This window comes from Mastomys coucha, unplaced genomic scaffold, assembly GCF_008632895.1.
Source record: "Mastomys coucha isolate ucsf_1 unplaced genomic scaffold, UCSF_Mcou_1 pScaffold13, whole genome shotgun sequence".
Lineage (NCBI taxonomy): Eukaryota > Metazoa > Chordata > Mammalia > Rodentia > Muridae > Mastomys > Mastomys coucha.
The window spans coordinates 73,168,496-73,184,401 of NW_022196895.1; the positions used below are offsets into that span (position 1 = coordinate 73,168,496).

Sequence of the window (15,906 nt, forward strand, 5' to 3'; positions counted from 1 at the left end):
CAGACAGACACACACACACACACACACACACAGACACACACACACACACAGACACAGACAGACAGACAGACAGACACACACACACAGACACACACACAGACACACACACAGACACAGACACACACACAGACACACACACACACACACACACACACACACACACACACAGAATTTCTTTTACCTGAATAGAAATTCTGATACTGTCCTAGAGTACATGGTACCATAGTCTTTTAGGGAGACACATGTACTCTGTTTGCAGTACCCTCTATTGCTACTTACCAATACCATGTTTCCACCTCAAACACCTTGAGAAATATCATTTCAAAATATGCACGGCTCTTTCTATGTAGGGCATGTGTTGGTATCGTCTGAAAGGCACTTCGATTTAAATGAGCACCATCATTCCAACCTCTCTTCCTTTCTTAAATGAAGGAAAATAAATACAGCTTTCACTGCCTCCTGCCCTGTGGTGTCTGCCTAGCATCAGTAACTTTATAATTTAATTTATTTTTTTGTCCCTACAATGTACTATCAGTATATATGGTGGTGTATAGCATTATAGACTCTATACTATAAAATGAACGTAAGCTTACAGTTTTACTGTAATTGGCTTACAGTTTTATACCCTGAGAAGTTCAGTTCCAATGTTCTGCTATCTAGTGAGAGCCTTCTGGATGCATTCTGACATGGCAGATAAGGACAGGAAAAACAGGGGTGCCCTCAACCTCAGACAGAATGACTGAGCCCTCATGGCAGGATCACTTCTTAAAGTCTTTAAATCGTCCAATAGATTTCAATACAGAGAGAATAAACACTGAAACTCTAACATGCAGGCAGACAATAGGGAGTACAAGCAGGTGCATGAAGTCCCCCCATTCCTGGTCTCCGAGAACACATGTGCTGTAATGGATGTTTAGACACAACAGTCTGATTGCATAGGTTTGCCATTTTCTCAACCTACTCAGTTCCTCTAAGCCTAAGCTTGTCCACCTGCAAAACATTGGCTCATTGTGTTGGGGAGGTCAGACAAGATGATGCCTGTGAAGGACCAGGCCTGGGGGATGGGCTTAGGAAGTGCATGTGGGAAGGGCCGGGGAAATGCTTGTTGCTCTCCTCCCTGTTATCACTAACTACCCCATTTCTCCCCATCCACTAGTGGTCCACTACGAGATGGAGGTTTGGACAGGGGATGTTGGTGGTGCCGGCACCACCTCCCGAGTCTATGTGCAGATCTACGGGGAAGAAGGCAAGACAGAAGTTCTCTTCCTCTCCAGCCGCTCCAAAGTGTTTGATCGGGGGTCCAAGGACACATTCCAGGTGTGTGGGAGGTAGGCAATACGGGTGCCAACAGAGGGCAAGCAGTCGCTAAGGTGGTGCAGTGCAGTGCGTCCACTGGACAATAGGCTGCCTCCTCCCAGCCTGGGAGATGCCTCCTGGAGCATGGGTGGACCTGCAATTGCCTTGTGTTGCTGAGGGATTCTTGGAAATGATGAGCAGACGGTAGAGTTTTGAACTGGAAAAGAGAAAGCATGAACGTTTGTCTGTGTTCTACCGTGTGACCTTGAATGGTAACATCTTTCTTGGACCTGAGTTTTGGGGCCTGAAATGACTAGGTGTCCTTCCCTGTCTCACACTTGAATTACCTGGTGATCTCTAAGGAAAAGTGCTGTCTCATCCACACTCCAAGCCAGCTAGTCCCTTGGAAGTGGGGTGTGTTCTCGGAGGTGGCTTTCTCTTGGAGGTTCAGTCAGTGATGTCCGCAGCGACTACTTCCCACTCCACGGGCGATGGCACCTGGGCTGGGTCTCTCTGCGTACTCCCTGTCCATGATGCTGGTGCTGAACTTCTCCCAGGCTAGTGAGAAGTTCATATTTCTCAGGCAGGCCCCTGAGAGGTGGCAGAGTTTGCTAATGTGTTTTTAAATGTCCTAGGGTTTCCTCTGTTCGCATTGCAAGTCTTTGGCTAAGAGGAAGAAAAGATGTGCATGTGAGCGCATTATTGTTCAGGGAGGAGGATGCATGTTCAGTACTGAGCTTATGCTGGACATGAAAGTATGTGTGTGTACATATGTGTATAAGCACACATGTGTGCATCTGCAGACACGTGTATAGAGAAAACATGCTCATGCTGGGTATTCCATGTGTGGTCTTGTCCCATAAATACCTTGGTATCCAGTGAAGAGCCATTTCTGGCACCCAGGAAAGGTGCTAGCTGACTCGCAGCCCAGCCAGGGTCACAAATGTCTGGAACATTACAAGGACAGGGCCTTCCTTGGGTCACGTGTCCTCATACACTACTGGCAGGCCCACATTGATGTATTCGAGGCCTTTCAGGGCCTCGTCAGCTTTCTCATCAGTATATCCAGCTATGTAATCCCCACCCGCCTGACATCTTCATCCCTATAGCAATACAAGAGTCAACTGTGCACCTGGGAGCAGTCATGGAAATGTAATTGAACAGTGCACAGCTCCCATCCCCTAAGCAACAAAGAAAGAGAAATTCTGCTTTACCTAGGCCCTAGGCACCATCTTGCTTGATGGTTTCCTTACGAAGGCAGATTAGCTCCATGGTGGTTTCCTGAAGATCAAGTTGGAAAAGCTTTGTTCTCATCTAGGCCAGGAATAAAAGTACAGGGCACTGAGTAACTAGAGGACAGCCTTGGGCCTCAGATGGTTGGCACTCACGTGGGATAACTGGTGGGACTGGACTTTGAAAAGAGTCAAACATGAAGACAGGCTCAATATCAAGGTCTCAGGAGAGCCAGGCAGAACGGACTTCAGGTTAGGCTCCCCTCAAAGTCTGAGCCTCAGTCCCCTCTTCCTGAGGACATGGGACTCATGACTCCACGACACTGTGAGGTTGAAGAGCCACCGTGCACTAGGCCTGTGGGAAAGACACTCAGAATGATGGCCTTTGTCCTTTAAGAGAACTTATAGCTCATTAGAACAAACGGGTTTATTTCAGTTTGTGTTTTAAGAAAGATAGCGTCCATTGTAGCAAGGCAGAAGAGTGAGGCAGCTGGTCACATGGTGTCTACGGTGTCGAAGCAGAGAGCAGCAGGGAAGGAGGCCACGCTGTAAAACCTGAGGCCCATGGCTAGTGACTCGGCCCCTTCATGGTTTCACAGTGCCACCAGCTGGAGCCTGGGGGTTCAGAACAGGAGCCCTTGGGGAGCATTTCATAATCAAACTACAACGTAGCTCTAGAGCCCCAAGATGGCAGGATAGGACCAGACCCAGCTAAGTCTGGCCCTTTGGAGCTCAAGGGTCTGGTAAACCCAGGTGACTGGGAAGGACGGAGACCTCTGTGGAAATGGCTGGAGATTTTGTTTATTAGTTACAAACAAAGAAACACTTGTTTACTTATTGGCAAAATGATGTCTTCCTGATAGTGGACACATTTGTAAAGAGAACACAGGAAGGTACTGTCTGGTTTTTTGTTTGTTTGGTTGGTTAGTTTTTGTTTTTGTTGTTTGTTTGTTTTATTCAAGGCAGGGTTTCTGTTTGTAGCCCTGGCTGTCAAGGAATTCACTTTGTAGACCAGGCTGGCCTCGAGCTCACAGAGATCTGTCTGCCTCAGCCTCCCGAGTGCTGGTATTTAAGGCGTGGGCCACCACTGCCAGTCTCTCTCTGTGTGTGTTTTTAAGGTAATAATGAGACCTGGGACTGGGAGCAAATTGGGGGTGGGGGTAAGAAAGGAATGACAGCAGACTTGGTATAGTAAGGTCTGTATGAACAGAGAGTGAAGGCAAAAGACGAAGCATGGAGGTTGACTCCATCGGAGCTAGAAAGGAGTGTTTTCCTTAAGCGGTGGGGGGTGGTGGGGGGGGGGTAGGGGAAGAGCCGGGCATAGTGGGAGACCTCCCTATACCGCAGCTCAGCACTGGCTTCATGGGAGAGGTGGGGAGGACCGCGGGAGCCATGTCAGCTGCTGCCCTGCACTTTGCACAGCTGGAAGCGGCAGATGTGGGTGAGATCTACAAGATCCGACTGGGACACACAGGCGAGGGCTTTGGGCCCAGCTGGTTTGTGGACACAGTGTGGCTGCGGCACCTGGTGGTGCAGGAGGAGAACCTGACCCCAGAGGAGGAGGCCCGGAAGAAGAAGGAGAAGGATAAGCTGCGGCAGCTGCTGAAGAAGGAGAGGCTGAAGGCTAAGCTGCAGAGAAAGAAGAAGAAAAAGAAGAAAGGCAGCGATGAGGAGGAGGAGGGGGATGAGGAAGAAGAGTCCTCCTCGGAGGAGTCCTCATCCGAGGAGGAAGAGGAGGAGGAGTCAGAGGAGGAGGAGGAGGAAGAGGAGTACGGGCCAGGGATGCAGGCGGTGATTGTGCAGTACAAGTTCGATGTTAACCGTTGGCTGGCCCGGGGCAAGGAGGACAATGAACTTGTCGTGGAATTGGTTCCAGCTGGTCAGTCCGGTCCTGAGCGTAAGCCTGAAAAACAAAACAAGGGGCCATATTTCCCCCTAAAGGGACCGGGAGGTGGGGCAAGGTGATCCGATGTCCCTTAGGTAGAGACTGAGTAGGCTCATAAATAGCTTTCCTGACCTGCACCCAGAAAGTGAGCATTGACCCCCATCCATTTGGAGCTAAGCACAGCCCTTGGCCTGTGCCTCCAAAGGGGAAAACCATTGGCTTCGGGAGGAACTCTCTCACACCTTGTTGTAGCCAAATGTAGGGGTAAGGCGGGAGGCCCGTTGGCTCTTGATTTCATGGCAAAGACAAGCCTTGGGTGGGAGGAGGGTAAGCTGCTGTGTAGTAGCTGTAGAAACCCCCTGGCTCCCAGAACCCACCGGGATCCAAGGGCAGAGGCCATAGCTCTGTCTCGTGGATCTTGTGTTCTCAGTGCTGCATCTTTCTGTGTCTCCAGCCAATACCTACGAGGTCCAGGTGATCACAGGGAACGTGCCCAAGGCTGGCACTGATGCCAACGTCTACCTGACCATCTACGGTGAGGAATACGGGGACACAGGGGAGCGGCCCCTGAAGAAGTCAGACAAGTCCAACAAGTTTGAGCAGGGCCAGGTAGAGTGAGCGCTCTCTGGCTCTTGGGTGGGTGAGAGTCAGACGTGGAACATTTTGCCTGCAGCCACCTCGGCCAGGGTCACGTCTGCTGTGTGTCTAATAAGGTGTTCGTTCAGTCCGGCGAGGTCTGGCTGCAGCACCCCTTATAGTAAATGACCGTGTGAGTACTGGTAGTCAATTTTAGTCTTCTAGAAGAGGGTCAAATGTTCTAAACTGCAGAGCCATTTCTTCAGCCCCCGAGTTTGAGGCCAGTCTTGACTATAGAGTGAGACTCTGTCTCACAAAAAAAAAAGAGATGGTACTTTGGGGAGGTCTGGTGGACAGGCATGACTCAATCTGGACAGGTAAATCTGGTTTAGCTGCGTGCCAGGGACAACAAGATTCTTGACACAACCTTGAAAGAGTTGAAAGATCAACAAGTGTGATGATTGCATGATGCCACGTGAGCAGGTCTTTGTTATTATGTATCCACTATTTAGGGGTAAAGGATGGTAGTGTCTACCACCTACTTTAAACTGATCCAGGAAAAAAAAAACAAAGTAAGGACGAGAGAGAGAGAGAGAGAGAGAGAGAGAGAGAGAGAGAGAGAGAGAGAGAGAGAGAGAGAGAGAGAGAGAGAGAGAGAGAGAGAGAGAGAGAGAGAGAGAGAGGAGTAACCCAGCTCATGTTGCACGTAGGGGCAGCATCTAAGAGAAGGCAGGCCACAGTTGTATCTATTTCTGCAGGTTTTCTGCAGGTCTGAAGTCTTTCACAATGAAGAGTTTTAAACAATGTATCCAGGATGTCCCATTCACACACTGGGTCTATGTCCTGACTTCTTCCTCGGATGTAGTGGCAACCCCCAGACTTGTGCATGGCTCACACTCCATTCACCCCCCCCCCCCGCCCGCCTCCACCTAAGGGAAGAACAGAGCCAAATCTTTTCTGTCAGGCTGCTTGCATCTGCTCAAGCCTGTTCACGGCAGGTGCTCAATGCAAACTCATGTGTACACTGAGAACAGGGTCTCCTTTGGATTCCTCCCCACATAATACTCATCACAAATGTGAAACCCAGTGGGGTGGTGGTGATACACACCTTTAATCCCAGCACTCAGGAGGCAGAGATAGGTGGATCTCTGTGAGTTGAAGGCCAGCCTGATCTACAGAGCTAGTTCCAGGGTCAGCCAGGAATACACAAAAGAAACACTGTCTTGAAAAACACAAAAACAACCAATGGGGAATCCAGCTCACTTATCTTCTCCTCTGCCTCTCTCAAGGTCCCTGTCTTTCTCCTTCCTCTACTTTCTTTGATACAACACAAATGAGAAGGTGTGTTCATAGGTCCTGGGTTATAAAGCAAAAGTGTAAGAACTGGGCATAGTAGTGTACATCAGTAATCTTAGCACTTGGAAGGTAGAGGCAGGAGGATAACAAGTTCAAGACCAACCTAAGCTACACGTAGAGCTCAAACAAACAAACAAACAAACAAAAACAGAAGTACAGTTCTAACACCAGACAGGGGAGCCGACTTCTCCATGCATCCTCAGCTCTGGTTGCTCTGGGTTCTACGGTCTTTCTTTGGGTGCTTGAGAGACTAACATTGACAAGGACATGTGTTGCCTATCTGAGCCACACTTTCTCCATTCCTAGACAGATACCTTCACCATCTATGCCATTGACCTGGGGGCTCTAACTAAGATTCGGATTCGTCATGATAACACGGGAAACAGGCCAGGCTGGTTCCTGGACAGAGTAGACATCACCGACATGAATAATGAGACCACGTGAGTGGGATGTGATGGGGAGGAAGAGTCAGGGGTTCTGCTTGGTGCTAACCTCGTCCTGGAGAGAGGATCAGATATTCAGAAGTGATGTCTGAGGGTGGGGGTGGACTGGCTGAGGCCAGGATGAGCCTGACCATAAAGAAATCTGGGGGAGCCTTGCATCTCTTCGCTCCTTCCCAGAAGTTCTTGCCCTGTCAGATAAGAGTCTTCCAGATCACCCACTGCAGCATCTCATTTCACCTACAACTCTCCATGGAGAAATCAACTAAGAGTGCTCAGTTTTAATGTTCTGAGGGTCAGAGATCAGAAAAGTTTTCTTAAAGGGCCACACAGAAAATATTTCCAGTTCCGAACAGCATCTGGTCTCTGTAGAGGGCACCCTCCTAGGAAAGAACAAATATAGCTTTAGCTGGATGTCCTGACGCACACTTTAATCCCAGCCCTTGGGAGGCAGACACAGAGAGATGTCAGTGAGTTCAAGGCCAGCCTGGTCTACATAGTGAATTCCAGGCCAGCCTGAGATGTTTTGATCTTGTTTCAAAAGAAAAAACCAACAGAAACAGCAGCCTTGAATGGCACTGAAATGGGGAGCAGTGCTGCATGCTAATCAGACATCATTTGTAGACTCTGAAGTTTGAGTTTCATGCCCCGAAATGCTACTACTGTTCTTTCGACTTTTTCTTCTCAGTCACTTACAGATGCAAATCTCTGGTTAACTTGATGTATGTAAGTGGGTGGTGGGCTGGACTGGTACCTTTTAGAGACTCAGAGCCACCCTCTGACCTAGCCTGCAAAGGGGGTGTTTGGTTTCCCCCATAAATGAAGGAGCCCTTGCCCTAGAACCAGCTGGTGTTAGAGCCAGACCTGACATCCAGACTGCTGATGGGAGCTATGGTGTGTCCCTACCGCTAGGTCACACTGCCCCTTGGATGAGGGGCTTCTTCATGTAGAGTTCAGTGGCGTAGAAGAGAGCATGCTAGCCCTGGAATGGCTGCCGAAGGTCTACATGAGATCTAGCAAGCACTTAATAGATAAATATTTGTTGAATAAATGTCTTGGCCTGCAGCCTGTTGTGTCTTGGACCACGTCCCCTTGTGCTAAGCTCCACACAGGACAGGGATAACTGGTCCTATTTCCCCCACCCCAGACCCCACCTGGTCACTGCAAGAGGACCTGAAGCACACCTCACAGACAGCTCTGTATTACGGTTGCCAAAACGGTCCTCTGATGAGACCACAGGGTCCTGACCTGGCTGGATCCTCTTTATGGCTGTCATTTCCTCGTCTAACGAATTGGCTTAGTGACAACGCCACCCCGCTCACTTACCCAGACGTCCCTGCAAGGTAAAGGCTTCTCAGCTAGGCAAGGCCAGAGTGCTGCTAAGACACAGGCTAGGAGGAGCCAGCACCCAGCTTCCCCGCCTGCCCCATTAGGTTAGCTTCTCTCATCGGTTGATTTGACATTTCCGGTCCAGCCCAACAATTTAAAAATTACTGCAGCTTTGTAACCTATTTGAATATCTGTCAGCACTTGTCCTAGTTCATGGTCCTTTAAAAATATTAACTACTCTTACCTTTTTTTTTTTCAAATCAAGACATTAAGTGATTTGAGGGAAAAAAAATCTACTCTTGAAAGTTTGATTATTCTGCCATTAAATGAGTATGTGGGGAACTGTATATTTAGAAATTAAAGTGCCACCCCCTGGGCACTTTCCCTCTCTTGTCCAACTGTTCCTTTATGCGTCTCAATAATTTGTGACAATTTTCTCCCCTGAAGGGCATGGCTTCTGGTTAAGTCTCTGTCCAGGCAGCGTGCGCTTCTGTTGCTCTTGTGGAAGAAGGCCTCTCCCTCGTCCTTCCCCGCCCTTCCTTTCCTCCCTCATGTCTCTATCCTCCCCGTCCTTTTCTCTCTGTGTCACTGGTCCGTGCTGAGTTAATAAGAAGCCCTCTTCAGTAATGAGCTGGCTTCACAGCCTTCACACCGACGCTGAGAAAACAGAGAAATTCACGGAAATCCAGAAGACAGACTCAGAACAGCAGACCACCTAGAGAGACACTGCTAGCCCAGAGAGGAGCCCCAGGGTCTTCCCTGTGAACTCCCAGCCTTTACGGGGCCAGGGTGGGGGATGCCCAGGAACCCGGGGGTGAGAGAACACTGACCTCATTCCTCCCCTATCTGGTAGCAACCTCCCTTCCAACCGGTTCTCCTGGACCCTCTCTGTCTCACATCTACCCCCAGTCTGGTGGCAGAATGTGGTGGCTCTTGGCTCAAAAGAGCACAAGTCTGAGGAGTCCACAGTGACATGCTACCAATTCACCCCTCTGGCCACAACCTCCTGACTCACCATCTTACATCACACAGACCAGAATTCTTCAGGCCTCTGCTCCAAAACCTACAGAGGCTCCTGTCTTCTATAGGATGAATATAGCATGTCCCACCTGAGTTATATAACCCCTCCATCTCCTCTCCTAGCTCTCAATTCTAGCCCCGGACTGCCCTGCCCCCACCTCTGTGTTGCTCAGTTCTTGTTATTCCTTATGCCAAACAAAACCAGACCTTCCTTTAAGTTAGTGGTCCTCCCTCCTCGGCATCTCTTCCACAGAGCTCCCCTCTCCCTGTGTCTAGACAGGTCTCTGCCTAGCTGTCAAGGCCTCACAGACCCCTGGCATGTCCTCTGTGTTCTTGTCTCTGGACCCCTTTTTATCTGACCTATTTAGTCGTTATCATTTTCCCACAGTGACACAGGTAAGAACCGACCTCCTCGACCTCCTCGGTGTTGTTAATACCGTGGCTCCCCAATATCTAGAAGAGAGCTAGGCAGAGAGATAGCCAAGTTTGGGTTTCTGAGCTCTAGATTGGAGTTGTTGTCAGCGGCAGCAGCATCTGTTATTTACATTTTTAAAAAGTGAGAAATATCATCTATATTCATTTCCTTATTTATTTAGGGCATTCACTGTACATCAAGCTGCACACTTAGCTTTCGGTTTGCTTTTAATTTGAAGCAGAGTTTCACTAAGTTACCTAGGCTGGCCTCGAACTTCTGATCCTCCTATCTCAGCCTCTCTAGTAGCGGGGATTACAAGTTTAGTGCCATCAGCCCTTAATGCTTGACTGTGTAATCTTCTCAGTCAATTTTTAACTTTCAAGTAAGATGTGTGTGTGTGTGTGTGTGTGTGTGTGTGTGTGTGTGTGTGTGTATGTTTTAAACTGGTCCCAAGGTTTGATTGTGAACCTCCTACCCACTCAGCCTGGGGCTCTTTCCTGTCCCACCCTGGTCTGAGCTGTGTGGTGTGATGCTGGCCCAGAATGCATGCTTACTCCTCTCCTTTATTCCCTACGAGTTGCTGCCTGTTACATCTTCTGGGTCCAGAGACCTGTTTGAGCTGGATGTAATTACTCCTGTGGGAGGACAGAAGGGTCACTAGGCCCAGTCCCCCTGGACTTCCATGTGTGATCATCGGCCCCAGGGGAAGAGGGCTAAACATCCAAGCCTGGCCTAGCTCCAACTCAGATCTGCTTCTGCCTGCTGGAAGCAGGTTCCAAGGGGACGTGTACTGGCTGGTACCACAGCTGTGAGAGTGGTGGCCTTCAGCATCCTGCTGCAGGGGTCTCAGCAACGATGGAGCTCTGCAGAGCCATTCACTCCTCTGTGTTCTCAGCAGGTGCCTGTGGGAGGGATGAGCCCTCCCTCTTGGCTTCTGCGCCCACCCCTTCACTTCTTAGGCTCTTCCTTTGTGTCTCTGCCTCTGCCTCTATCCTTATCCTTGCTGGCTCTCATTGTCTCCACCACAATCAACCTCTCTACCTCACCCTACCTCTCTCTCCCATAATTTAGGACTGCAGCCTATTATTCTTGAGCTATTTGATTGAATTAAAGTGTAACCAGCTGACTCACAATTTAAGAAGGAAAAGCCATCCAGAGACTGTCCCACCTGGGGATCCATCCCATATACAGACACCAAACCTTATTGTGGATGCCAAGAAGTGCTTGCTGACAGGAGCCTGATAGAGCTGTCTCCTGATAGGCCCTGCCAGAGCCTGGCAAATACAGAGGTAGATGCTCAACGCCAACCATTGGACTGAGCATGGGGTCCCCAATGGAGCTGAAGGGGTTTGCAACCCATAGAAAGAACAACAATATCAACCAACCAGACCCCCCAGATCTTCCAGGAACTAAACCACCAACCAAAGAGTACACATGGAGGGACCCATGGCTCCAACTGCATATGTAGCAGAGGCTGGCTTTGTTGGACATCCATGGGAGGAGAGGCCCTTAGTCCTGTGAAGGCTCGGTGCCCCAATGTAGGGGATTGCCAGGGTGGAAAGACGGGAGTGGGTAGGTGGGTTGAGGAGCACCCTCATAGAAGGGGAGGGAGGATGGGGTAGGGGGTTTCTGGAGGGGAAACCAGGAAAGGGGATAACTTTTGAAATGTAAATAAAATATCCAATAAAAAAAAGGAGCAACGCACATTTCCCACAGCAGCACTGCTTTCAGGGCTGTGTACTCGGAGTTGCCTCAGTTCAGTGGCTCCCTCTGGTCAGCTTCTCTAACATTTGGAGGTGCTGAGGACATGGACAGCAAGAAGAGACACTTGCCAGGATACTGTCTACCTTGGAACTGGATTAGTTTATACTGGCATTTTCACATCAGGGCAAGGAGCAGACATGCAGATGGGCAGCAATGGCCGTCAGCTTGCAGAGGAGCTGCATTCTCAGACCCTTGGAGCTTAGACACAGGGCTACAGCCTCCAGGAGCATAACTGAGGAAAAATAAAGAGAAGGAAGAAAAATGCAAGAGCAACAGCGGCTGAATTAGCAAATTCCTACAGAGAGCAGACCTTAGCCCCACAAGAATTTTCCAGATGTCAAGGGGGATTCACACAAAAACACAAACCATTGTTTGTGCAAAATTCAAGTGGGACTGGGAGTCCTGGCCCTCTATTGACTAAATCTGAAGATCCTAGAGAAGAATTTGTCTGAGATCACACAAGGATTAGCTGAGGCGTCCTCTGGAGATAAGAGAGTTGAACTGTAGACTCGAGTCCTTAGTAACTCGCCTACCTTCTCCAGTCCACCTTCCTCTTCATCCCCCAAGCCCCTTATTCTGGGTACCACTTTTCCATGGAGAGGAAAATCATGGACATCCTCTCCCTTGATGGCTGGGATGTCCCTTTCTGCTCCCTAGACACACTCCACATCTCCTGTAAGCATGCCTGGTCTATGCCGTCCAAGTCCAAGGACTCCATGCATGGTTGTAGAGCACTTTCCCTGTGCAGCACTGTGCCAGAGAAGCTAGACTCAGACTGCTCAAGAAGGGCATGATAACTGCCTCATAAGTCCCTCTCTTTCTATCTATATTTTCCACCCAATGTATCACAGACTGGGAGTGTCTCTGGGTTTAGTATTTATCGACATGTGGGTATAATTCTTACACCAGGCAGAATGGGGGCGCAGTGCCGTGGAGGGCAGGCGGGGGTGTCTCAGCCCCTGAGGGGGGGCCTCCCTCACAGCCAGTTTCAACTCTCATATGAGGTCTTTCCAAAGAGATATGCCAATCTTCCTCACTCTACCTCCCCCACAGGTATTATTTCCCATGCCAGCGCTGGCTAGCCGTTGAGGAGGATGACGGCCAGCTGTCCAGGGAGCTGCTGCCAGTGGACGAGTCCTACGTGCTACCCAGCGAAGATGAGGAGGGCGGGGGGCAGGGTGACAATAACCCCCTTGACAACCTGGCTCTGGAACAAAAAGGTTTCTTATATTAGAGATGATTCTGTCCATTATGTCATCTTTTCTTCCTGCCCTTCCTCCTTTTCCTCCTCCTCCTCCTCCTCCACCTCTTCCTCCTCTTCTTCCTGTCCCTCCCCCTTCTCTTCCTCTTCCTCCTTTCTCCTCCTCCCCCTCCCCCTCTTCCTCCTTCTCCTCTTCTTCCTCCACCTCCTCCTCCTCTCCCTCCTCCTCTTCCCCCTCCTCTGTCCTCCCTCCTCCCATCTCCCTTTCCCTTTCCTTTCTCTTAACTCTTTCCCTCTTCCCTCTTTACAGGCTCGGGGAACCTCCCCCTTTGATATTGTAACTGCCCTGCCCTCTCCTCCCTTCATGGAGAGATTGTTAAGGTTGGGGGCAGGGCATGCTCCTGTATGCCTAGCATATGGCTTGGAATAAAGAGGTCCACAGCTATGAATTGTGCTATTCAGGTACAAAATGATTGAGCTAGCTCTGTCTTATCTTTCGTCCTCCCTCCAGGTACATTTTTAGGCTCCCGAGGCATATTTCTGAGGGGAAAAAAAATAGCAGTGTCTAGCAGGAGGCCCATGATGCCTGTCTTCATTCCCCACCCAGCCTGGAGAGGTCTGAGCAGAGCTCCTGGCTGTGGGATTCTGACACCCAGCCATCTCATGTCTCCTTGTCTGTGTGCCACCTCTGTAGACCAACAGGGCTTCCTGTAGGAACCAGGGCAGGGGCATTTCTTTGTTGAGGGGTTTCTAGAGCTCATAGCACTCCAAGGAAAGTGATGTGCAGAACTGAGCACGTGAACAGACATGTTTGTTGCTGACTACGGGGCTCACAGGTATAGGACTGATACAGGGGTCAAACTGGAGTGCCGGGGCCACAGTGGTAGGACCAACTAGCCTGTCCTGCCTCTTCTTGCATCCCCCGGGTGACATACAGCTCCCCTCTCTGTCCTCTCCTCCTGGCAGATAAATCAACCACATTTTCTGTGACCATCAAGACTGGGGACAAGAAGAACGCAGGCACAGATGCCAATGTTTTCATCACGCTCTTTGGCACCCAAGATAACAACGGTAAGAGAGAAGCACCCTGGTGGACTTAGCAGAAGGTTCCAGTTTCTATAAACTCTCCTCCACATGGCTCTCACTGAAGAACACAGTGCTGGGCCCCATGAGACAAAGGCTGTTCCTCTGTAGGCAGCCTGCTCCTGTCGCCCTAACTGTATCCCAGTAATCTCTTGGAAGAAAGGACACTTTCAAGGTCAACAAAGCTCAGCCTTGGGATTCCAGGGTCCCTACTGTAAAGTCTTCAGAGATTGCCAAAGTTATTCCAGCAGCTGCACAGGACCTCAGGGAAGGTGCCACCTTCAATTTACTGTTGTCACCTCCCACCCAATCCTCTCCCAGCCACTATGACTGAGTCTACAGAGGAAACAATCCTTCAAGCCATCTTAATACATTGGCTTGAAGCCCTCTGCCAGGCACCACTGAGGAATGAGCAAACCCTGTCCCTGGCTGTAAGACATGTTAATACAAAGCATGGCTCTGCAGCCTGACTGACTGGTTCAAATTTCCATTCCAGGCTGTCATCGGGGGCACATTGCTTAACCTTTCTGTGCCTTAGTTTCCCCCATTTTGTACGATAGAGATAAAACTTTGTGTATCTTATAGGTTCTAAGTTTTAGGACACAGAACACTTAAAATTTAGAGGTCAAAGTGGCACTCAATAAGCATCAATCGTCACTATTACTTAATAGGTTAAATAAAGCAAATGGTGTATAATGAATGAGTCAGGTCACATCTGATAATCAGTGGGTTTGTACGATGGTTCCCGAGTCATGTTCAAGGGAAGTGAGGGGCTCTGGCCACTGCCCTTGCTTCCCTGGGTTTTCTGTTGTTTGTCCTGGTATTGAATACTCAGCGTGGGAGTCTTATTCAGGCCCCACAGTAACTCGGCGGTGAAGCACCAGGTCACCTCTTTCTGACTGAGGAAATCACAACATAGATATTAAGCAGTTTTCAACAAGGTCTGTCTCTCTGAACGTTTATGTGAGAAGGCTTTCTGCATGAGAGACTGGGTCTAGAGTAAAGGGAATTCAAGGCAGCATGATACCAAGGAAGTAGGAAGCAATGGGGAAGACTGAGTCCACCTCAGATTTCAGGCTGCCACCACAACCATCCCCAAATTTCATGTCTGGGATAGCCATGGGGATACTTGAAGCTCTCTCCTTGTAAGTCCAGGTGAGTCTCCTGAATTTTTGCATGTCACATCCCCACAGGGATTGCTAGTGGCCAGTGAGCGTAGAGTAGGTGATTTTGTCACTGGCTCTGTCCCCATGCAGACAACTGTAAGGTTATAGGAGACTGGCTGAGAGCCCTGCTGATGCCTTCTGGATGAACCTAGAGGAAAATTTCCCTAGGTACAGAGTAGGGATTGTAAGCATACATGAGGGAGTTTTTAAAAGATCAATAAAAGAACAGGCAGACATACACACATGCACACACACCACATACACTACCCATACATGCACCAAAACCACCCCTACACACATACCACATACACACACACACACATCACATACCATACACATACATACACACATACATGCATACACACCATATACATGTATCATACACATACACACCATGCCTATACATATACCACACACAAACACACACACGCACACACACATACACGCACACACGTGCACACACGCACACACACATGCACACATGCACACACTCACACACACGCACACACTCGCACACATACACACACATGCACACACACGCACACACATGCACACATACACGTGCACACACGCACACATACATGCACACATGCACACGCGCGCACACACGTGCACACACATGCACACACAGGCGCACGCACACACGCACATGCACACACACACATGCACACATGCACACACACACACACGCACACATACACATGCACACATGCACACACACATGTATACATGCACACGCGTGCACACACGCACACACATGCACACACAGGCGCATGCACACACACACACACACACACACACACACACACACACGTCATCCTCTGTGAGAGGTGCAGCACCTTTGATGTTTTGGTGGGAGTTCAGAATGTCAGTCATCATTAGGAAGAAGGGAGGGCGGTAAGAGCAGGGTGGTACAGTCAGAGCCACTCAGTCAGAATGGGCTTATCTGGTTGGCAGGAATGACTCTCCTGAAGTCCTCCAAGACCAACAGTGACAAATTTGAAAGGGACAGCATTGAAATCTTCACGGTGGAGACGCTGGACCTGGGAGACCTTTGGAAAGTTAGGATCGGCCATGACAACACAGGTCTGTTCTCCCTCCCTTCCATTCCCTGTTAGAACTAGAGAGCCCGTGGACCAGTCA

At 49.5% G+C, this 15,906-nt stretch overlaps 1 protein-coding gene across 1 annotated transcript in view; it reads left to right on the top strand.

Annotated features, from left to right (window-relative positions):
* Window positions 1–15,906, top strand: part of Loxhd1 (lipoxygenase homology domains 1) — a 164,155-nt gene that overhangs the window by 88,296 nt on the left and 59,953 nt on the right. The window contains exons 18-24 of the mRNA XM_031366253.1: window positions 1,157–1,317; window positions 3,951–4,425; window positions 4,868–5,022; window positions 6,652–6,785; window positions 12,367–12,533; window positions 13,481–13,585; window positions 15,721–15,849. Coding sequence (XP_031222113.1) covers window positions 1,157–1,317; window positions 3,951–4,425; window positions 4,868–5,022; window positions 6,652–6,785; window positions 12,367–12,533; window positions 13,481–13,585; window positions 15,721–15,849 — 1,326 coding nt within the window. The remainder of the gene's footprint in view (window positions 1–1,156; window positions 1,318–3,950; window positions 4,426–4,867; window positions 5,023–6,651; window positions 6,786–12,366; window positions 12,534–13,480; window positions 13,586–15,720; window positions 15,850–15,906) is intronic.